This window comes from Pipistrellus kuhlii, unplaced genomic scaffold (assembly GCF_014108245.1).
Source record: "Pipistrellus kuhlii isolate mPipKuh1 unplaced genomic scaffold, mPipKuh1.p scaffold_m20_p_9, whole genome shotgun sequence".
NCBI classification, from domain to species: Eukaryota; Metazoa; Chordata; class Mammalia; order Chiroptera; family Vespertilionidae; genus Pipistrellus; species Pipistrellus kuhlii.
In genome coordinates, this window is record NW_023425595.1 from 9,187,062 (window position 1) to 9,207,057 (window position 19,996).

Sequence of the window (19,996 nt, forward strand, 5' to 3'; positions counted from 1 at the left end):
ACAGCAAATGAGTTTCAGCTCAAGGGCCATTTCCAGTGAGACGATGGTGGCTGCCGGAGGCTCTGTGTGAAGCAGGATTCTGAGGCCCCACTCAGGATGGACAGGAAGGAGTGCCGGGGTCCATCGGTGTCTGCCATGGGCAGCAGAGGGGTGGTGGTGGTGTGAGCTCAGGTATTCACCATCCCATGGAGGATTGTGAGGTTCCGTGGTTAAGAGAATGGAGCCTCAGAGTCCATCACACCTGCCTCTGCCACTGCGTGGCTTTGGGCCTGTGCCTTAGCTAGCTCTCCAGGCTTTCATTTCTCCCCTTGGAAATGGGAGTGACAGCTCCGCGCGTACAGAGCATGGTTGATGTGAAGGTTAAGTGACCTGGTGTATGAACGCTCTCAACACAGACACAGCCCCTGGGAGGCAAAGGGAGAGCTAGTCTAGAGCGCAGCGAGGAGAGCATGGATTTCCCCAGGCAGAAGGTACTGCGGGTTGACCCACAGAGGAACTTCCCGGCCACGTCTCATCATTTACCAGGAGCAAGTCATTTGGCAGGGCAGGAGGAGGAAGAGGAACCGGATGGGCCATCGGAGAGCTAGGAGATGGGGAGAGTGAGTTTCCAGAAGGAGAGATACCACAGGGAGGATGAGGCAGGCCTGCGTGGCCTTGAGGGGAGGAAACGGCTGGGGAGGAGTAAGGGAAGAGGAAGTGGAGGCGGGGAGTGAGATCCACTCCCTGGACATGTGCTGTGTGACTGGGACCGAGAAGAAGAGAGCAAGACAGTGACTAAGGGGGTGTACGGTCTTGAGAGCCACGTGTTGTTTTCCCAAGGCCAGAGCGGCCCTAGTGTATCTGGCGGTAGAGGAAGCCAGAACAGAGGAAGGAATGGAAGATGGGGGGGGGGAGGGGGGAGGCGGGGCGGGGATGTGGATGAAGGAAACCAGAGTCAGAGGAGGCGGTGAAGGAATGAGCCCCTCGAGTGAGTGAATGCTGTGGGTACGGGCCTGCACATCCGGGGTAGGGAGCTTTGGAGCAGGCTGGCGTGCAGAGCCGGGCACACACCATTCCAGGGGGTGCCACGTAGGTCAGGGCCGTGAGAGCCGGAAGGGTGGTGGTGGGCCATACTAGCATGGAACTACGTGCCTGGTCACCTAAAACCTCCACTGCCTGTTCTGTGAAGCAGGGCTGGAATATCTGGTTCTTGGGTTCTGAGAGATGTCCATCTCGATACAGGCCAGAGGACTTGGCACACAGTATTCTCCAACAAATGGGTTCCCTTCCTTTTCTCTTCACCTTTACCCCAGAGCACGGCCTTCCCTGACCTTTACCCCAGGGAAGGGCACTCTAGGGCCTAGAATGGGGAAGAGGTTTATTCAAGATGGAAATCCGTAAGAGTTGGAAGTAGGATTTAAACCCAGCTCTCAGATGGCACCCTCTGCTTAGAAAGAGCTACTTTCTTTTTCTTTTTTTCTTTTTAAATATATATTTTATTGATTTTTTTTTTTTTTACAGAGAGGAAGGGAGAGGGATAGAGAGCTAGAAACATTGATCAGCTGCCTCCTGCACACCTCCCACTGAGGATGTGCCCGCAACCAAGGTACATGCCCTTGACCGGAATCGAACCTGGGACCCCTCAAGCCCGCGGGCAGACGCTCTATCCACTGAGCCAAACCGGTTTTGGCGAAAGAGCTACTTTCTGTGGGTGTTCACTAAACAGTTTCAATCACTTCCCTTGTGTGGTCTCCTTGAAACCTCACATCTCTGTGAAGTTGGTCCCAGGATCCCTATTTCCTAGGTGAGCAAACTGAGGCTCAGAAAGTTTAAAACAAAGGCCCGAGGTCACACAGCGTGGCATTGCTGGAGCTGGAATACAGGTCCAGGCCTTTAAGATTCCCGAGCCCGTGTCTGTAACCACGAGGCCAGGGATGTGGCTGGGGTGGCGGGGGAGCCTCTTGGCACAGGGCTTACCCTGAGCTCTCTCTCCAGTGCCCTCCCGAAGCCTTCTGTTCTACGATGAGGGGGCAGGCTCTTGGGAGGACGGCCGCGGCGCCCTGCTGCCCGTGGAGCCCCCCGATGGCTGGGAAATCAAGCCCGGGGGGCCGGCGGAGCAGCGACCCCAGGACCGCCTCCAGCATGACCACCTGGACAGCACGCACGAGACCGCCAAGTACCTGAGCGAAGCCTGGCCGAAGGACATCCGTGGAAATGGCACCAGCCCCGACTTCTCCCACCCCAACGAGTGGTTCCACGAGAGGTGGGTGGGTGGCCCCTCCCCCTTTTCCCCCCTCCTGGGCTCCCAAGGCTCCACCTGCCCCCTGCCCTCCCCTGGTCCCCGTGTCAGCCACACCTCGCCCAGGCCCCATCCCTCCCCTGGCCAGGTCCAGCTTGCAGGGGGCTGAGTAGATCCTCATTGGACAAAGTCTCTGATTGTCCTTCTCTCTCTAGGGATCTGGGCCCAAACACCACCATCAAGCTCTCCTAGGCCGTACCAGGACCCAGGACCCAGGACGCGTATCCCCCTGGCATCCCTGAAGAGGGACTGTCTTGCTCGCTAACCCGGATCCGGCTTGTGCCCCTGCCCCCTGGGGTGCCATCCCAGGAGAAAGGGTTCCACTTCTCCCCAGCCCTTCGTTGCCCCAGGTCTCGGCTGGGGCCTCCCTTTTCTCCCCACATTTGGACCGTTCCCCTGGGCCAACCACTCCAATGTCACCCTCCCTCCACAACTGTCTGTCCTCAGACAAACCACTCTCTGGGCTACCCCCTCTTTCCTCATGATGACCAACACAACCACTGCCCTCCCTGCCCCCCGGCCCCCACACACACAAACACACCCATCAACATGCCAACACACACATACACACACACACGCTCCCCTCAACCCCACTGTACAGAGACCAAGAACAGAAATTGTTTGTAAATAATGAACCTTATTTTTTATTATTGCCAGCCCCCTAAGATATTGTATTTTGCAAGTCTCCCTCCTACCTTCCCCCCTCCCTTGTTTTATATTTTATGAAATTAGTGCGGGCTTCGCTGTTCCCTGGCCAGGGAACGAGGGCTCCCGTCCCCACCCTCCCCTGGCCTCTCCATGCCGCTGCCCAAGCCGCTGGGCCTTTTTAATTGCCAAACTGCTTCCTCCACCTGCTCAGCATATGCTTTAAGAAGGCAAAAGTGAAGAAAAAAAAAAAAAAAGATTCAGCATCAATTCCTGACTGTGTGCCTTTCATTGGTGGGGTGGGGGTGGGGGTAGGACTTGGGGGGGTCGAGGAGTGAGAAGGTAAATATATTTTATATTCTGTTGGGGTGGGGGGGTGACTGGGGATGGAATTGTTGGGAAGGCATTTCTATCGGGTTCCCTCTTCCAGCCAGATGCAGAATTCAAACTGGAAGCTCTAAGAGATCTGTTGCAATTGCCCCACCCCAAGGCACCAGCTATCTCCTGGTACTGAGGACCGAAGCAAAGAGGCAAATTGGCCTTTAGGGGTGGGAACTGCAAGTATTGAGCACCTACTGTTATGGACCCTCAGAACTGGCCATCAGGCCTCATCCTCTATGCCCCCTCCTCTCACAGCCTCATCTTGACCACTTGATGGGGACCTCACTGCCTGCAGCTGGACATCAGTTTTAACTGCTAGAACCTGCAGGCTTTTACAGCAAGGCCATTAAAGGCTGGGCCCTGGGCCCAAGCTATTATTATTATTATTATTATTATTATTAGCAATACCTTTTAGCACACACCTTCAGATTGATTCACCAATTCCATTAGACATTCAACAAACTGCCCTGGAAGGCCCCAGGCTGGGGTGGAGGCTGGGGAGTAAACCAGCCATCAGGGCTGGTGTGATGGAGGGGTGCACAGGAGGTGAAGGGGACAGGGAATAATGTCATGTCATTCAGATTTGGTGGGTCAGGGAAGGCAACGCAGAGGAATTGGCCCTGAACTAAGTCTTACGGGACGAGTAGGAGCTGGTAAGGCAGAGAAGAGATAGGAGTGTTTGGGGGTGGAGAAAATGTCAAGTGCATAAGCAGAGAGCCATGAAAAGCAGGGCCAGGGCTGGGGTGAGGAAAGGGGACCATGAGGATGTGAAATTTAAAGAAGCACTTGTACCCCAGACTCCGTATTTGCTTCACCCCAGTCCTGGCCCTGATGAAAGTATGGCCCCTTTTAAAGAAAGCATTCTTTACCCTGAAAGGGATGGGGAACCACTGAATGTTTTTGAGCCAGAGAGTAAGATAATCCGATTGCCCTCTCCTGGGCCTCTGTGGGGGTTATAGTGAGAATGAGACAGATTCTGAAGATAATTAGAAGGAATTATCAACAGGCATTGACATCCAATTGGCTGTGAGGTGCAAGTGAGAGGATGGAGCCTGGGGTGACCTTTAGGTGTCTGGCTTGAAGGCCTGGGTGGATAACGATCCATTCACCAAGACAGAGAATGCATATAACCTGATGAACAAAAAGATAGATGCAGAGGCAGTAAAGCACCGAACAGACTGTCAAATTACAGCGGGGAGGCTGGGGAGTGTTGAGGAGCAGGGAAAGAGATCAACCAAAGGATTTGTATGTGTGCATATAAGCACACCAATGGACACAAGACACTGGGAGGGGGGGTGGCAGGATGAGGGCATGGGACAGGAGGTAGGGGAGGCTGGGGGAAGATCATAGAGGAGGAAAAGGAAGATATATGTAATACTTTAAATAATAATAAATAAATAAAAGACAGAGAATGCAGAGGAAGAGCAGGTTTGGAGAGAAAGGAAAACTCATTTTAACACATCTTGCATTTGAGTTGCCTGTGGAATGTTCACATTAACAGGTAGGCCTAGGGCTTGGGAAAAGAGCCCCCAGGTGGAGACTGGGAAGTTGTCCACATCCAGGTGGTCTGTTACAGTGTGGGTCTGCATATGGGGAAAGGAGATGGAGAGGAGCCAGGGGAAGATGGACATTGAGAGACACTGAAGGGAGCGGAGTGAAGGAGAAAGGCAGAGAAAGGGAAAAACCGGGAGAGGAGAGTGCCCCAGAAACTGATGGAGGAGCTTCCAGGAGCCATGCTCAGAGGTGTCAGATGCCATCTGAGAGGAGGGAAAGATGAGAAGAAGACAGAGTGTCCTTTCTCTTTGACGACGAGAAGGTTGCCAGTAACCTTGGTTGAAGCCCTGTTGGGGGGAGCTGGGGCAGACGTGAGAGGATTTGGGTGAAAGTGGGAACAAGAGGAACCTATTACATGAAGATGGGGAGGATGGGAGAGGAGGGTGTCGGTGAACTCTAGCAGGGTGCTTAGCTGTGAAGAATAGAAGGTGGTAACTAGAGGGAATGTAGGTGAAATCAAGAGCAGTTTGGGGCTATTCTCTTAGACGGGAGAGATTTGGCCATGGCTCTTTCCAGAAAATAAAGAGCCAACTGAGAGGGAAAATGATGGATGAGAGTTGTGGAGAAGGGATCCAGGAAGCAGATAAAGAACTCCACCTCTGCCCAACCAGTGTGGCTCAGTGGTTGAGCAAGGCCTATGAACCAAGAGGTCACAAGTTCAATACCTGGTCAGGGCACATGCCCAGGTTGCATTGTGGGGCTTGCGGGAGGCATCCAATCAATGAATCTCTCTCATCATTGATGTTTCCATCTCTTTCTCTCCCTGCTCTGAAATCAATTTTAAAAAAGTACATATATTTTTAAAAGAACTCCACCTTCAACCTTAGAAGCCTGGAAAGAAAGGGATGGTATTCCTTAAGTGAAGAATGTAAGGGGACAGGGAAATGAGGGAGCCCCCTCCCCTTGGCTGTGAAGTTTGAGGATGGGAGTTGAATTGGGGGGCAAGGAGAAAGTTTGAAATTGTCACTCTGAGAAATGGAAAATGAAGCTGACTTCTGGGGTGACCCCCCCCCTCACCATTCATTTGTTCATTTAATACATATTTAAGGAGTGTCCCTTATGTGCATGGCACTTTGCTAACATTAGAGCACAAATAAGATCTGGCTAATGATATCTCATTCCCCCATCCTCCCATTATGGACTAATGCTTGATTATCAGGCACCGAACTGATGATTTCACATGTCCCAATTAGAAATCAAAATAGTCCTAAGAGCTGGCATTTTTACAGATGATGAAACTGGGGTTCCGAGGGGTGAAATGACTTGACCAAGATCATGCAGCAAGTAAGTGGCAAGGTCGGCATTTGAACACAGGTCTGTTTGGCTTCAGGGCCCATACTGCCCCTGCAGCTCTCCAGTTCTCACCCCAGCAACCCTTTCCTCTCTCCTCCAGATGCCCTCCCCCCCAGCCCAGATTTGTATTCTTGCACATCTCCCAAGAACAGTGGGACTTCCCAGAGCAACCGCCCCAGAGAGCCCAGGATTTAGTAAGCTGGCCAAAGTGTGGTCATCTGCAGTCACCACCCTATGCTGTCCATTGAGACAGTCTCCCCGCCTGGGTTAAGGTGCATGGTGAACTCACTCACACAAGCACCTGCTGACTCTCCACCTCCTCCGGGGCTGAGTTACTGTCCCTGAGGGGGCGTGTCCTAATGCATCCCAGTGTTAGAGTTACAGCCCCTGAGCTCTGTTGTCAGTTCTGGCAGCCAGCTTTGTCATAAACGTGATGGCTTTCCCGGTGCCAGTCCTTCTGCTCGGCTCACCACAACAAACCCTTTGTTACACCTGGAAAGCAAAGCTCTGGACGCGAGCAGAGAAGCTGTGGGCAATGCCTGGCACTGGGATGGGCCAGGGCAAGGTTCCAATTCCAGAGGCCAAACTGGGCACCTATCTGATGTAGGCAAAAGGTGCCCCTCGGGTCACAGGGAGGGAGGGAGACAGGCCGAGAGCTGGCCTCCAGAGAAGCCCAAGTTGCTTTGGCATCAGAATGTCCGTGAAGAGCAGGAGCACTGATGTCGTTGCTGCACTTTGCTGTATGACCTTGGCCAGTTCCCTGGCCTCGTGAAGCCTCAGTGTCTTCATTGGAAAATAGTACCCACCCTCATAAAATTGCTGTGAAGGCCCAGCCAAAGGGAGTGGCTCGGTTGCTTGGAGCAATGTGTCTCTCTCTCTTTCTCTCTCCCGCCCTCCCTCTATCTAAGTCTGTCCTTGGGTGAGGATTTAAAAAAATAAATTGCAGTGAGAGGTAACTGAAAGCTTGCACGTAGAGCTCTTAGCACAAGGTCGGCTATGCAGTAAGCACTCAGAAGGCATTAGCTATTATTTTCCGAGCGCAGAGACAATGGGCTGGAGGTGTTCTGAGGAGCAAGCTGCAGCTAGGAGAGGCAGAAGGTGGTCAGGCTGGTCAGAGGAGGGGGACCTTCATTTTCCCCTAGGATTCTTGGGAAGAGAGCAGAGCTGCAGCTAAAAAAAATAATGCAGTTAGCAGCTGGTCCTAAATGGGGGAGGTGTGAAGACCGAGGGGGGAAGCTTCACTTTTAAAAGGACTGAGTGGGGAGGGCTCAGCAGGAAAGAACAGAACAAAACACCAACCTGGAAACCCAGCAGCTCAGCAGCTGGTGAGGGAATGTTAAACCCAGCCAGCATTACCATAATTCCCGGTGTAGAAGACTACCTGGGCCAGGCTGATTGGAAACTAGCAATCCCAAGGGCAGCAACCAGAAGGTAGAGCATCAGAGTGCCTTTACCTCCCCCCTCCTATTCTCCCCCCTCACCTCCCACCCCGCCTCAGGGCTTCTTTAGAACGTGGCTTTAGGGAAGAAACCTCCTGTGGCCAAGAAGTTTCATGCAATTCCACTTATTCCATTCATCCACAGCAGGATTGCTGGACCCGGAGAGGGGTGGGAGGCAAAGCCAACGCAGGCATCTTCCCGCCCTTCGGGACTTTACAGAGAAGGGAAACAGGCAGACGCACGGGGAAGTGGAAAAGGGTCTGAGTTCTGGGGCCAGAAGACCTGGCTTTGTGTCCTGGCTCCACCCCCCACGGCCTGAGCCACCTTGAGCAAATAAATCACTTGACTGACATCCAAGCTTCCTCATCTGTAGCGTGGAAGAAGAGATGACATCCACCCCCGGGCTGTGGAGAGGATCAAATGAGATGTTTGTTATTGTCAGAGCGTGAAGGGGTGCCCAGAGAGAGGCCCGGGACACAGTTACGGGGCTGGAGCGGGGAGGCAGCATCTGTAGTGTGTTAAGAAGAGGTTCACCGAGGAGGTGGCCCTTGAGGCGGACCTTGACGCTGGATAGGATTTCCATGGGTGGGATGGAGAAGGGCACAGACTCCAGGAATGGCACAGAGCAGGACTGCTGAGACAGAGCTGGAGAGAGTTGGAGGAGCCTGAGCGGCTCAGCTTTCCTCCTACATAGCCTGTTCTCTGCCTTTGTTCCTCTGGCCCTTCCCACCTTCCTCCCAGGCCAGCGGGAAAGAGAAGACACAAACTAGACTAACTGCCTGGTACAGAAGACTGGGAGCTGGGAGGAAGATCCAGCCAGAGCCATCCAGGGAGGCTTCCTGGAAGAGGTGGCTTTGAAGCAGACCCTCAGAATGTGAGGGTCACCCACAGCAGATTCCCGAGGGAGGGGCAGCCTGAACAGCGCCTAAAGGCCTGATGCCAATTCCCAGAGTAAGGAGCACAGACACAGTGGAAGGAAATGGATGGGAGCAGAGGACAGGATGTGGGAAGATTGAGGCAGGCCTAATGCAGGGCGAAAGCACAGGCCAGGGGGAGCCATTAAATACTGCAGGCGGGGGCCGGAGGGGGGGGGGCAGGAGATGCTAGATCAAAGGTCAACCTCAGAAAGAAGGAGTTCTAGGCCTAAAGCCGGTGCTGCCGGCCATCAGCTCTACCCCCGCGTGCGTCCCCCTAGCTCTGCCCCTTCCCCAAATCTCATCGGGCCTCTGGATCCCTGCGGCGGCGCAGAGGGGGTTAAGCCGGCTCCCGCGCCGCCCCCGCCTCTCCACCTGCCCGCCGCAGCGGCGAATGCCGGGCCGGAAAGCGCGGGATGCGAGGGGGGAGGGAGGGAGGGGAGCATCACCGCCGCTGAGTGATGGGCGGGGAGTGATTGGCAGGTGCCAAGCAGCGGAATCCGGAGGGAGGAGGGAAGGGGGGGAGGCAGGAGTGGACTCTGGAGGGCGCTCCGCACCCCTGGCCTCGGCCTTTGTGCCCACCGCCGCTGGGTCCGGCGGGCGGGGCGGAGCGGCGCCTCCCGGGCCCGGACCCCGGGCCGCGGTGTCTCTAAGCCGGTGACACCCGGTGGGGGCCGCGCCCGCCGCCCCGGCTCCGCTGCGCCCCGGCTCCCGCTCCCCCCGGGCTCGGGCTCAGCCGTCCGGGGGACGCCCCAGCGCGCACGACTCAGCACCCCGACACCCACCGAGGCCAAACCCACGCGCACGCACACACACACACACACACACACACACACGCACACGCGCGCACACACACACACACACACACACACACACACACACGCACACTCCGCCGCGGGCACAGGAGGAGCCCGGCCGCCGCTCCGGGCGCAGCGCTCTGAGCGCGGCGGCGTCGAGAGGGACGCGAGCGGCCCGGCGCCCCCGCCCTCCCTCCCGCCTGGCGGCCCCGGGCCAGCAGAGGGGGAGCCTGAACGTTAGCGGGAACCCCGAGAGGCCATAGGAGCCGCGGGGAGAGGGCAGCCGCGGGATGGCCGAGGGCCCGGGCGGCGGCGGGCCCCGCGGGGACGGGGCGACCGGCGGCCGGGCGGCGGCGGAGGTGGTGCGGCCGCGCTGCCCGCGGGGGGAGGAGGCCGGGGCCGAGGGCCCCCGGGGCATGGCCGCTGGGCCTGCGGTGGAGGAGCAGTTCTGTCAGATGCACCTACGAAAGCAGGTGTCGTACAGGTAAGGAGAATGGGGGGGGGGGGGGCTGGGTCCACCCCCTTTTAAGGCGCCATTCATTGTGCGCAAACTGCTTGCCTGGTGCCAAGAGCTGAGAGAGGACTAACGGGGAGTCTCTGCCCTCCGCGGGCAGGAGAGAGGGGGACTCTGGGACCCCTTCTCTGTATGAGCCGTGAAAGCCCGAGGCGTCCAACGTGGGCTCACCGATGCCAACTGGACCGTCCCGATGCCAGGCGCTGCCCTGAGCAGAGAGGGGAGCCGTAACCCAGACATGGTCCTTACAAACTCCGTCTGCTGGGGAGAGTCGGGAGAGACACTCCCTGCCTCCCTGCGGGAGGAGAGGGACCTTCTTCATCCATAGTTCTTGCCAGGCTTTCCTGTGTGCTGACCCTGTGCTGGGCAGTGCCTGGTGGAAGGGACCGAGATGCTCCCTGCCACCAGAGGGGCCTAGGCATGGCGAAGGAACCCCCTCCTGGACCCCTTTGCCCAGCCGCCCTCATTGGCATCCTCTGTGACAGTCAGAGTCTCACACACACACACCCTGACACTGTCTTAATAAGACTCCCAGCCGCCCTGGGCCGGCCCCTCTGCCCAGGGCTTCCCTGGAGGAACCAGCGGGGCTGGGCTGCCCCTCAAACAGGTAGGTCAGTTCCTTCAGTAGGGAGGGGGTGGGGGCAGGGCAGAGGCAGCCCTTGCCTGCCTCCTCCTCTCTCACACCGCATATATAATTCCTGGCCCAGAGGGACCTCCTCGGGAGGGTCCAGCGCGGATGCTGAGGCACTTGCAGACCTTGAAGCCATTAGCGAAGTTAGAGAGGACACCTTTCCTGTCTGTTTACAGGCACAAGGACTCTGGGTGTGTCTGAGGCTGCCCGGCTTCTCCCTGGGCTTTCTGGGAAGATGTTTCATAAAACCAGCCCAACCCTGGGAGCGGGAAGGGCCCCCCCTATTCTTAATGGCTCTGAAGCCCTCCAGCTTCCATCACTTGGGGCGTGGGGGGGAGGGGACCTCGCCATCATGAAGTGAGACCCACAGACTAAATGGGAAATGAGTTCGGGTCCCGTGGGTCCTACCTTCACTTTGGGAGGCACCTAAGGAACCAGAGGCACACTGAGCTCCATTACCAAGTTCTCCCAGAGCACCCCGCTGAGAGGAGGGCATTATCAGCTCCTGCCTTCTGGCTGCAGATAGAAGATTCCCTTAAAGTTCCCTGGGGGAGGAGAGAGCACAGAGGTGGCTGACAGGGAGTGGGGCGTAGAGTGTAGGATCCTGGAAGAAATATTAGTCTGGGAATCAGGAGACCGGGCTTGCGTTCTCATTTCTGCCAGCGACTTACTGCGTGTCCTTGAGCTAGACTGTATCCCCCTGGGCCTCAGTTCTTCACCTCTAACAGAGGGAGGGACTCCAGAATTTTCCTTGGTTGTGGGTCAGGGACAAACAGCACTGAAAGCTGGAAAGGAGGCCACAGAGTGGGGTAGAAGCTTAGAGGATAGGGAGCAAAGAAAAATTAAAGAGCCAAGATGGAAAGGACCACACACATATACGGGGGGGGGGAGCAGCAACAAGGGATTGAGATTCTCCCAGGGTGGTTGCTTCCTGAATCGAGGCCCTTCCACAGCCCGAATTTGAGCCTCGAATCGCTCAGAAGGCCGGGTAACCAGCTGGGACTCCTCTGTGGCTGTGCAGGGGTCCAGAGACCTTTGAGACACCCTGTGGGAGGTCTGCTCAAGGACAGGCTCCCGCCATCACCCCGGGAAGATCAGGCAAGGCACCTCTTCGCACCAGGGTTAGGCCGGGAGCCCAGCCTTAGGACCAGAGCCAGAGAAGGCATCAAGGCAAAGAGAAGCCCCCCGGAGAGAGGGCAGAAGAGGCCCCGTGAAGGAGACAGTAGCTCTGGGCTGTCAAAACCTTTCCAGAGAACGAGCTGTGTTTTCTGGCTCAGCCCTCCGGTGAGGCTACGCGCTGAGTGGCCTGATGACGGGTGCACGCTCGTCCTCGCACAGGCCGCCCAGGGCTGGCAGGAGCCCAGGCCCACAGTAGCCCTCTTCACATCCCCCGCTTGCCACGCGGTTCTGGCTCACAGTGGAACCTCCACCCCGCTGTGAGTTGCTAAGAAAAGCAGTTGAAAGCCCTTCACAGAGAGAAAAGGCTCTTGGACAGAAATCTGAGGGCGGCGAGGGATGGAAGTGGGAGCAGAATTGAGGCCTGGCTGCCTCTGACGTAGATGAGGACGTAGGTGAGGACAGGGGCTTGGACTAGAAGCTTTTAGGGGTGTGGGTGTTTCTGGAAAACAGGTTTTCTTCACCCCCCAACCCTAGCAGCTGCTTTATGTGGATGGAAAGATTTGTGCCAGTAGAAACTCTTGGGGCGGGGTGGGGAGCATCTTACATCTGCCTCTGAGTGTGAGGAAGAATATCTCCTGTACATTTGAGGAAGTTCTAACGTATCAGGGTTGGTTTGCCCTGGCGTTGTGGTTTGGTGGTTGAGCGTCATCCCATGAACCAAGAGGTCACTAGTTCAATTCCCCAGTCAAGGCACTTGCTCTGATTACGGGCTCAATCCCCAATAGGGGGCAAGCTGGAGGCAGCCAATTGATGTTTCTATCTTTCTATCTTCCTCCCTTCCTCTCTCTCTCTAAAAATCAGTAGCAACATATTTAAAGTATCAGGGTTGGGCTCCAGAGACCAATGGAGAGTGGTGTCCAGCCTGGAAAAAGCCAGAGGGGTGCCAGGAACACCGAGTTTGATCTTGAAAGGACCCATCAAAAGATGCAGAGCTTGGACTTGGAGCTAAGACCAGTGCTTCCCAAACCAGATCACCTGGGGGATTTCTTTTCAAGTAATCTCTAAAGCCCCATCCCTGGAGATCCTGATCTAGGTAGTCTAGGGTTGGGCCTGGGCATCTCGACTTTAAAAACCTCTTCCAGCCCTAACCAGTTTGGCTCAGTGGATAGAGTGTCGGCCTGCGGACTGAAGAGTCCCAGGTTCGATTCCAGTCTAGGGCATGTACCTTGGCTGCAGGCACATCCCCAGTCGGAGGTATGCAGGAGGCAGCTGATCGATGTTTCTAACTCTCTATCACTCTCCCTTCCTCTCTGTAAAAAAAAATCAATTGAAAAATATATATCCCTCACCCAGGTAATTCTGATAATCAAGCAGATTTGAAAGCCACCAGTTTCACCTGTGAAGAAGCTAAGGCAGGAAAAAGGGTAAAATGTGAGCTGAAGATTGGGGTGTGGCTGGCAGGGGGCTCCCCAGTGCTGAAGGCTATTGTGGCCCCAGCAGGACCTTGAGGGAGGACCAGCACCTCTGTCCGGGATTCTCCTGGGCCAGGCACTGTCTGACCTGAAAGAATGGGACGTGGTCTCTTCCCTTGAGTACATGGCCAGACAGTAAATATTTTAGGCTTTGCAGGTGATACACAACTCCCTGTCACTCTGCTCTGCCATTGTAGGTGACACGCTTAAGCAGCCATGGACCCTACTTACATGAAGGAGCATGGCTGGGTTCCAGCAAGACTTTATTTATAGACACTGAAGTTTGAATTTCATATCACCGCCACTGTATCAAATATTATTCTTTCGCTTTTTCCCAACCGTTTACAATTGTACAAATTAGCTCACAGCCCTACCAAAACAGGCAGCAGGCTGGGTATGGTCCGTGGGGCATAGCTTGTCAACTTTTGATCCAGGAGAGGGGACAGGGGAAAACCCATGGGAAAGACAGTGGGTGTTGAGATCAATCTGGGCACTAGGCAACGGACATGGCGTTTTCCTGAGAAAGAAAGTGCAGTACACAGGCTTGCAGCCTTCAAGGTCTGAGAGACCCGGGTTCGAATTCCAGCCCTGCCCTTCCTAGCCGATTAAGCCGCTTTTACCTTTGACCCTGTTTCCTCGTATGGAAAACCGGGACACTAATACCTGCGCAAAAGGGTGGCTGTGGAGATTAGGAAGATAAGTGATGTAAAACTCCTGACTCATAGCAGGGCTGGGACCCAAGTTACCAGATCTTTTACACCTCTCCCCTGCCCTCCCCCCCCCCAGAGATGGACCTCCTTGGGGGCCTGGGGGTGCAGGGAGGCCCCTGAAGGAGATTGGTCCTGAGAGATGAAAGGTGGGGTGGCAGAGCGTAACAGAATCGAAGAGCAGAGACTGAGCCTGTGTGCGTGCCTTCGGTCCTCCCCCGTGTCCTCCACCCCCACGGGGGAGCTGGCGGGGGACGCAACGGGGGGGGGGGGGGGTGACAAGCGGCGGGGGAGAGTGCCCCCTGCTGCAGACACGCCGCGTTGGGTACACCCCTCCTCCAGGGAGGGGCACCTGATCCAACTTTCCCTGCTGCTATTTACCAGAAGCTAAAAATAACCCAAGAGTGACAGGGAGATGGGGCCGATTTGTAATTTAAATAGCAACAGGATAAAGCAAGGAGCTGCAAGAGATCACATTCTGTCCTGGATTAAAAATGCAAAAACCGGGGCGACAGAGCCGGGGTGGAGCGGGAGGAGGGGGCCGCCCCAGCCAGAGGAAGCCGGAAGCTGAGGGTCTATCCATTTTCCTTCCTTTGGGAAGGGCAGGGCCGGGGCCTAGTCCGGAACTCCTTCTTCCCCGCTGGGACCTGAGGTTCTTGCTGACAAGTGAGTCAAAGGCCAGGGCGGGCAGTGGCTGGAAGTGCGGCCAAGCTCGACCTGAAGGCAGCAGTGCAGGGACTGGGACCCCAGAGAAGGTCTTATCCTGTCCTGTGTGTCCCCGGGCAGCCCATGCTCCCCACCAGCCACACAAGGGCAAGCACAAGCCATCTGGGCATGGGGAGGGCAGCTGGGAGGAACAAAGGTTCTCTGATGTGCTTGCTCAAGCAAAAGCACTTTTTTTTTTAAAGAAACTTCATCTTATCTATTTCTTCTTATTCATCTACTTTTTTAAAAAATACATTTTTATTGATTTTTTACAGAAAGGAAGAGAGAGGGATAGAGAATTAGAACCATCCATGAGAGAGAATCATCGATCAGCTGCCTCTCGCACACCCCGTACTGGGGATGTGCCCACAACCAAGGTACATGCCCTTGCCCGGAATCGAACCCGGGACCATTCAGTCCAAAGGCCGATGCTCTATCCACTGAGCCAAACCGGTTGCGGCGAGCAAAAGCATTTGAACAGGTTCTCTGATGTGCTTGCTGCTGAGAACTGGGACCTTAGGCCAGGCAGCCGGAAGTCTGGGTGGAAGTCTCATTTTTTGCCTCAGTTGGTACAGTTTCAGAGGAGAGCACTCAGAGGAGCCTGTCAAGGGTCCCGTTCCCAAAGACAAGGGTTAGCACCGGCTGAGGAAGACCCCTCTTCACAGACACACAACAAGGTGTGAGAAGGCACTGGGGTAACCATGGCTTCTGCCGGACTCCACGCTGCTTGACCTACAGATGCTTGTGGCCCACAGATGTCTGGGGAAGGAAGACTAAGCAGGGTGCATAAATGGATGGGGATGTGAGGGCCACCGAGCAGCATCTCACAGATGAGAAACAAAGCCTCAGAGAAGTTATATCATGTGCCAAGCCACACCCCCAGGAACCGGTAGAGCCAGGATCCAGGTTCAAATGGATTTCACTTCAAAGCCCTTTTTACTCTCTCAGGCTTTCTGGGGTCTGGACTTGCATCCTTAATGGGCTTTCCTTTTGCCTCAGTACTAAGTGCACAGGTTCCTGGGAGGGATAATGGGACGGAGGCCAGGGCAGTTGAAAGGCGGTTCTGCATGCCAGCAGGGTTTGGGAGCCCACAGCTGGGGGTGGGAGGTGTGGAGGGCAGGAGGCCAGCTGATTCTGTCCTGGGGGCCTTGGTTCTGCCGAACAGAATGGGGTCAGAGGAAGCCCTTTAGGGCAGATGAGCCAGAGTGAGGGGAGAGCCCTCCAGACTGCTCTCACTTCCAGCCTGGGGACTTGGGAGGAGCCAAAGGCCAAGTTCCAAGAGAGATCACTGTTATTGGAGGGTCCATCTTCCACTGCTAAACTCCTACAGCCTCTCTTGCCCTAGGGTAGGGGTGTCGAACTCAATCAGAGAAGGGGCCAAAATCTAAAATCCAGCCTAAATCGCGGGCCGAATGGTTTACTGAACAGTCATAAACTGTCGTTGTGATGGAAACGCAGCGGAGTGCAGTGATGACAGCGCGATGCGGGCCACATTGCAAGGCCTGGCGGGACGGATTTGGCCCGCGGGCCTTGTGTTTGACACATGTGCCCTAGGGGGAGAGGATCCCAAGCTCCCCCTCCCCATTGCCTCCTGCTTATGACGTTAATGAGCTTGCGCAGAAGGAGCCTAGTCAGATGCCCATCTGTCATTAGCTAGCAGCACCTGCAGTCCCACTCAGGTACCTCTGTCTCCTCTGGGGGGATAGAGGGCTGGCGATCAGCAGGTGCTCTTGTGCTTGGGATTGCTTCCAAGGGCTTCAGCAGGTACTTGGATCACAGGCTTAGCCGTTGGGGAGGGACTTAGATGAAAGAACTCCCCCGTGTCTCACCACAGCCACGCATGCAAACAAGAAGCCGACCCCCCTCCCTCTGCTCGGCTTGTTAGACACCTCTATTCAGCTCACGTCAACTTCCATAGGAGGTCACTGAGCACAGACTTGCCTCCAGGACAGAGCTAGGAGCAATATCAGGTTCAAGAATCCTGTAAGGAGCCGAAACCAGTTTGGCTCAGTGGATAGAGCGTTGGCCTGCGGACTGAAAGGTCCCAGGTTTGATCCTGGTCAAGAGCATGTGCCTTGGTTGCAGGCACATCCCCATTGGGGGGTGTGCAGAAGGCAGCTGAGTTGATGTTTCCAACTATCTGTCCCTCTCTCTTCCTCTCTGCGAAAAATCAATAAAATATATATATTTTAAAAAGAATCCTGTAAGGAGACAAGGTCACGATATAGAAATATTGTTGGGAACAAACGTGAGTGTCAGAGGTACATCCGTGGGATGGGGGGTTGGGCTCTGAGGCAGCCCTGGACTCTTAGTAGGTCTTTACAAAATACTGTCAAACAAATGAGCGAGTGAAAACCTGCAGGTCAGGGAAAGTGGTTCCAATAAAACTGTCCGAGTTCAATAGGATCTTCAAGAACATCTGGTGCATCACCCAACCCAGAGAGGTTAAGTGACTTTCCCAGAGTCACACAGCAAAGGCTGGAGTTTGCCCCAATGGGCTCTGACCTGGGCCTCTTTTCACCTTTAACTTTGCTTCCTGGGCTGGGGCTTTGAAAGGTGGATATGTTTGACTGGCCAAACATTCCGGGCAAAAAAGGCAAAGAGAGCAGCACAGGCAGAATGGAATAGCCGGGGCGAAGGTGGCATGTTAAAGAAAGTGTGGGAAAAGAGGGAAGAAATGCTTTTTGAGTGCCTGTTGTGAGGTAGGTACCAGCATGAAGTGAGCTGAGAGAAAATCTCCACAGGGAAAGCCTGGACAAAGAAGGGGGGGCGGGGGATTTTTTTTTAAAGGAACCGGAACAGAAGGAGCCCCGGAAGGTCAGGTCAAGGAGGCTGGCTTGGCTGGTTTTGAGAGCAGAGGCCGTCCAGATCCTGGGTTGAGTGTGTGTGCCCTAGTACATTTCTTTTCCCCAGCTCCAACTTCATCATCCAGGTCACAGAAAGTAGAACACCTCACCCTCTGGGGCCTCAGCGAAGCCCAGAATAATTTTCTTACCCAGATTCCTCTTCCTGTGCGTATCTGGATGGATTCTGAGGGGTCCCCAGCTCCCCAGTGCTGGCACAGGTTGTCCTAGGACCTGCCAAGGGCATCCTCCCCTGCTCTGTGCACCTGTCCCTTCCAGCCTTGTCCTCCCCACCCTACCTGGAAAGTACTGACAGCTTCAAGGAATTCAAGCCCAGGAGGCCGCTGATCCCACAATCAGGACTGCCGTGCCTCTCAGAGCCTCCAGCCTGCCCGCTTCCCCTCCGGGCCACACTTCCTGCTCTCTGCTGCTTGCTCCAGAGCTGCCAGAAGCTGAGATGGAAAACAAGCCCAGCCCCATTTCCTCTGTTTAACTGCTCAAGCTACTTGCAGAATCCCTGGGAGGGAGCACAGGGCCCTGCAACAGTCTTCTTCTAGAATAGTCCTTGGCCTGGCTGGCCGAGTCTCCGCTGAGCCCCGGCAGATGGGCTGGAAGAGAGAGCTGTTGAAAAGGGGGTGCCACGCCTCAGGGTCATCACCTGGCCGTGTCCCCAATTCCACAGGAGCAACTGGATGTCTTATTTAAGGGCACAGAGTCTTATTTCTAGCAGTTACCAGTTGGGTGATCTGACAAATGAATTGAGCAATTCTGCACCTCAGTTTCCCCCATCTGCAAAAGAAAAACAACAGGAGCTACCTTATAGGGCGTTACAAGGATCCAAAGGTTTCTGGCACAGAAGCATAGCAGAATCTTTATCTATTGATTTATCATTGCTGAGTACTAATTATTCATGGCCTGGCTTGATTTGTTAAACAAATGTTTATTGAGGAATAACATGTTCCGGTCACCAGGGACCCAAAGTGGTTACCTTACCAGGTGGAGGTGCATTTCTGTGTCTGTAGGTTCTGGAGCACAAATGTTTATTGAACTGAACTGACCCTGTTTCTGTCTTCGAGAAATTTACAGCTTTCCTGGGATAGCAAACATATAGAGAGGAAAAAAAAACAAAAAAAAACTAATTATACAGCAGTGTGATTAGAGAGTGCTAGAGGAAGATACAATTTCCACCCTAGAAACAACCCTGATAATAAAGAGTGAGTGTATGCCTTGCTATGTATTTATCGAACCTTCATGATGGCCTCAAAGTCCAGCACAGTGAGGCCTCTTTGCTGTTCTTCAAACACATCAGGGCCTTTGCTCCTGCTGTTCCCTGCACCTAGAATCCTGTCTTCCTAGAGAGGCACCTTGTTTGCTCTAGATCAGGTCTGTGCTCAAGTGTCACCTCCTCAGAGCGGCTTTCCCAATCCCCCTACCTAAGTGACAATATCCTCCCCACCCCTCCCAACACACACACACACACACACACACACACACTCGTCATTTTCTTCCCCCTTCGTTCTGGCTTCATTTTCTTCTAAGCATCTCCCATTGCCTGACATGATTTTACATGGTTGTTTGTTCCACTAGAATCCAAGCTCTACGAGTTAGAGCCCTGCTTCTTTGCTCAGTGCTATGCAGTCGGACACAGTGCCTGATGCATAGAAGGCACTCAATAAATATGTATTCAATGAATTCACTTAAACCCTTTCACCACGTACTTCATCCTCGTAAAGTGCCATGAGTTCAGTTCTTACTACGACCCTCCTTCCATTTTAAAGATGTGAACACTGAGGCCCAGAAAAGCTCCCTGACACATGTATTCGTTGGTTCATCTGTTTACTTCCCACCTTATTCCAGAAACGTTTAAGGGGGGCTCCAAGAGGTAAACCTCTCTGGCCTGACAAGGGTCGCACAGCTGGTAAGAAGGTAGAAACAGGACATGAGTCCACATCTTCTAGCTCCATTCTGGTTCCTCTTTCTACTCTGTCACTGTCCCCAGGCGCCTGACCCTTGGTAGGTGGTGTGATGTTCACAGAGGCGTTAAGGAGAGAGAGCTGTGTGTGGGGGCACCACCCTCCCACATACCCAGTAGTTGTGATGCAGTGGAGGCCTCAGCAGGACCAAGAGGTAACGATCAGAGAGGTTAAGTGGAGAGGAAGGCCAGGCTGAGGCTGAGGCTGAAGTTCAGATGTTCAGATCCCAGCCTGGGCAGGCCTGGTGGCTGCCTAGCAGCCTCTGACTCTTGGGCTGTCTCCTGGCTGCTGGGCTGGGCTTGTCCTCACCTGCCTCTGGCTCTCCCCGGTTCAGCTCTCTCCCCAGCTAGCCTCCTGCCCCAGCCAGCGGAAGGCAGGCGCCTGAGAGGACTCTGGTCCTCGGCCGGGGCAGTCAGCTGGTCTCTCGCAGGGCCCCCGGTCAGGAAGTGCCAAAAGAGGAAGAGAGCCGCCGGCAGGATGAGCGTACTGGGCCGGCCACAGTGCCGGGAGGCTGCGATGAGGCCACAGCTCTGGGCCCCGCGGAGGCGCTGGGGACCGAGGCGGGGGAGCGCCTGGGGGCACTGAGGCAGATGTGGCGCTACCGCTCCTGGGACGTGCCACAGATCCCAGCCGAGACCCCCCAGACACAGTAGGTACTCAGGGTGGCCCGGGAAGGGGCACCTCCAGCCCTCTCTGAATCTTTTATGTTGGGTGGGGGGTTGTGGCAGAAG

At 54.9% G+C, this 19,996-nt stretch overlaps 2 protein-coding genes across 5 annotated transcripts in view; both read left to right on the forward strand.

Annotated features, from left to right (window-relative positions):
• The window catches only part of CREB3L1 (cAMP responsive element binding protein 3 like 1), a 35,767-nt gene extending 32,606 nt beyond the window's left edge, over positions 1 to 3,161 (forward strand). For both annotated transcript variants that reach the window (XM_036427178.2, XM_036427179.2), the window contains 2 exons: positions 1,975 to 2,242; positions 2,434 to 3,161. In XM_036427178.2, coding sequence (XP_036283071.1) covers positions 1,975 to 2,242; positions 2,434 to 2,470 — 305 coding nt within the window. In that variant the 3' untranslated portion in view covers positions 2,471 to 3,161. The remainder of the gene's footprint in view (positions 1 to 1,974; positions 2,243 to 2,433) is intronic.
• Positions 3,162 to 9,576: 6,415 nt separating this feature from the next.
• Positions 9,577 to 19,996, forward strand: part of DGKZ (diacylglycerol kinase zeta) — a 40,732-nt gene continuing 30,312 nt past the window's right edge. For 2 of the 3 annotated variants that reach the window (XM_045578104.1, XM_036427497.2), the window contains exon 1: positions 9,577 to 9,785. In XM_045578104.1, coding sequence (XP_045434060.1) covers positions 9,592 to 9,785 — 194 coding nt within the window. In that variant the 5' untranslated portion in view covers positions 9,577 to 9,591. Of the gene's footprint in view, positions 9,786 to 19,473; positions 19,915 to 19,996 lie in introns of those variants that run through there. The other variant, XM_036427498.2, reaches the window with a different exon arrangement.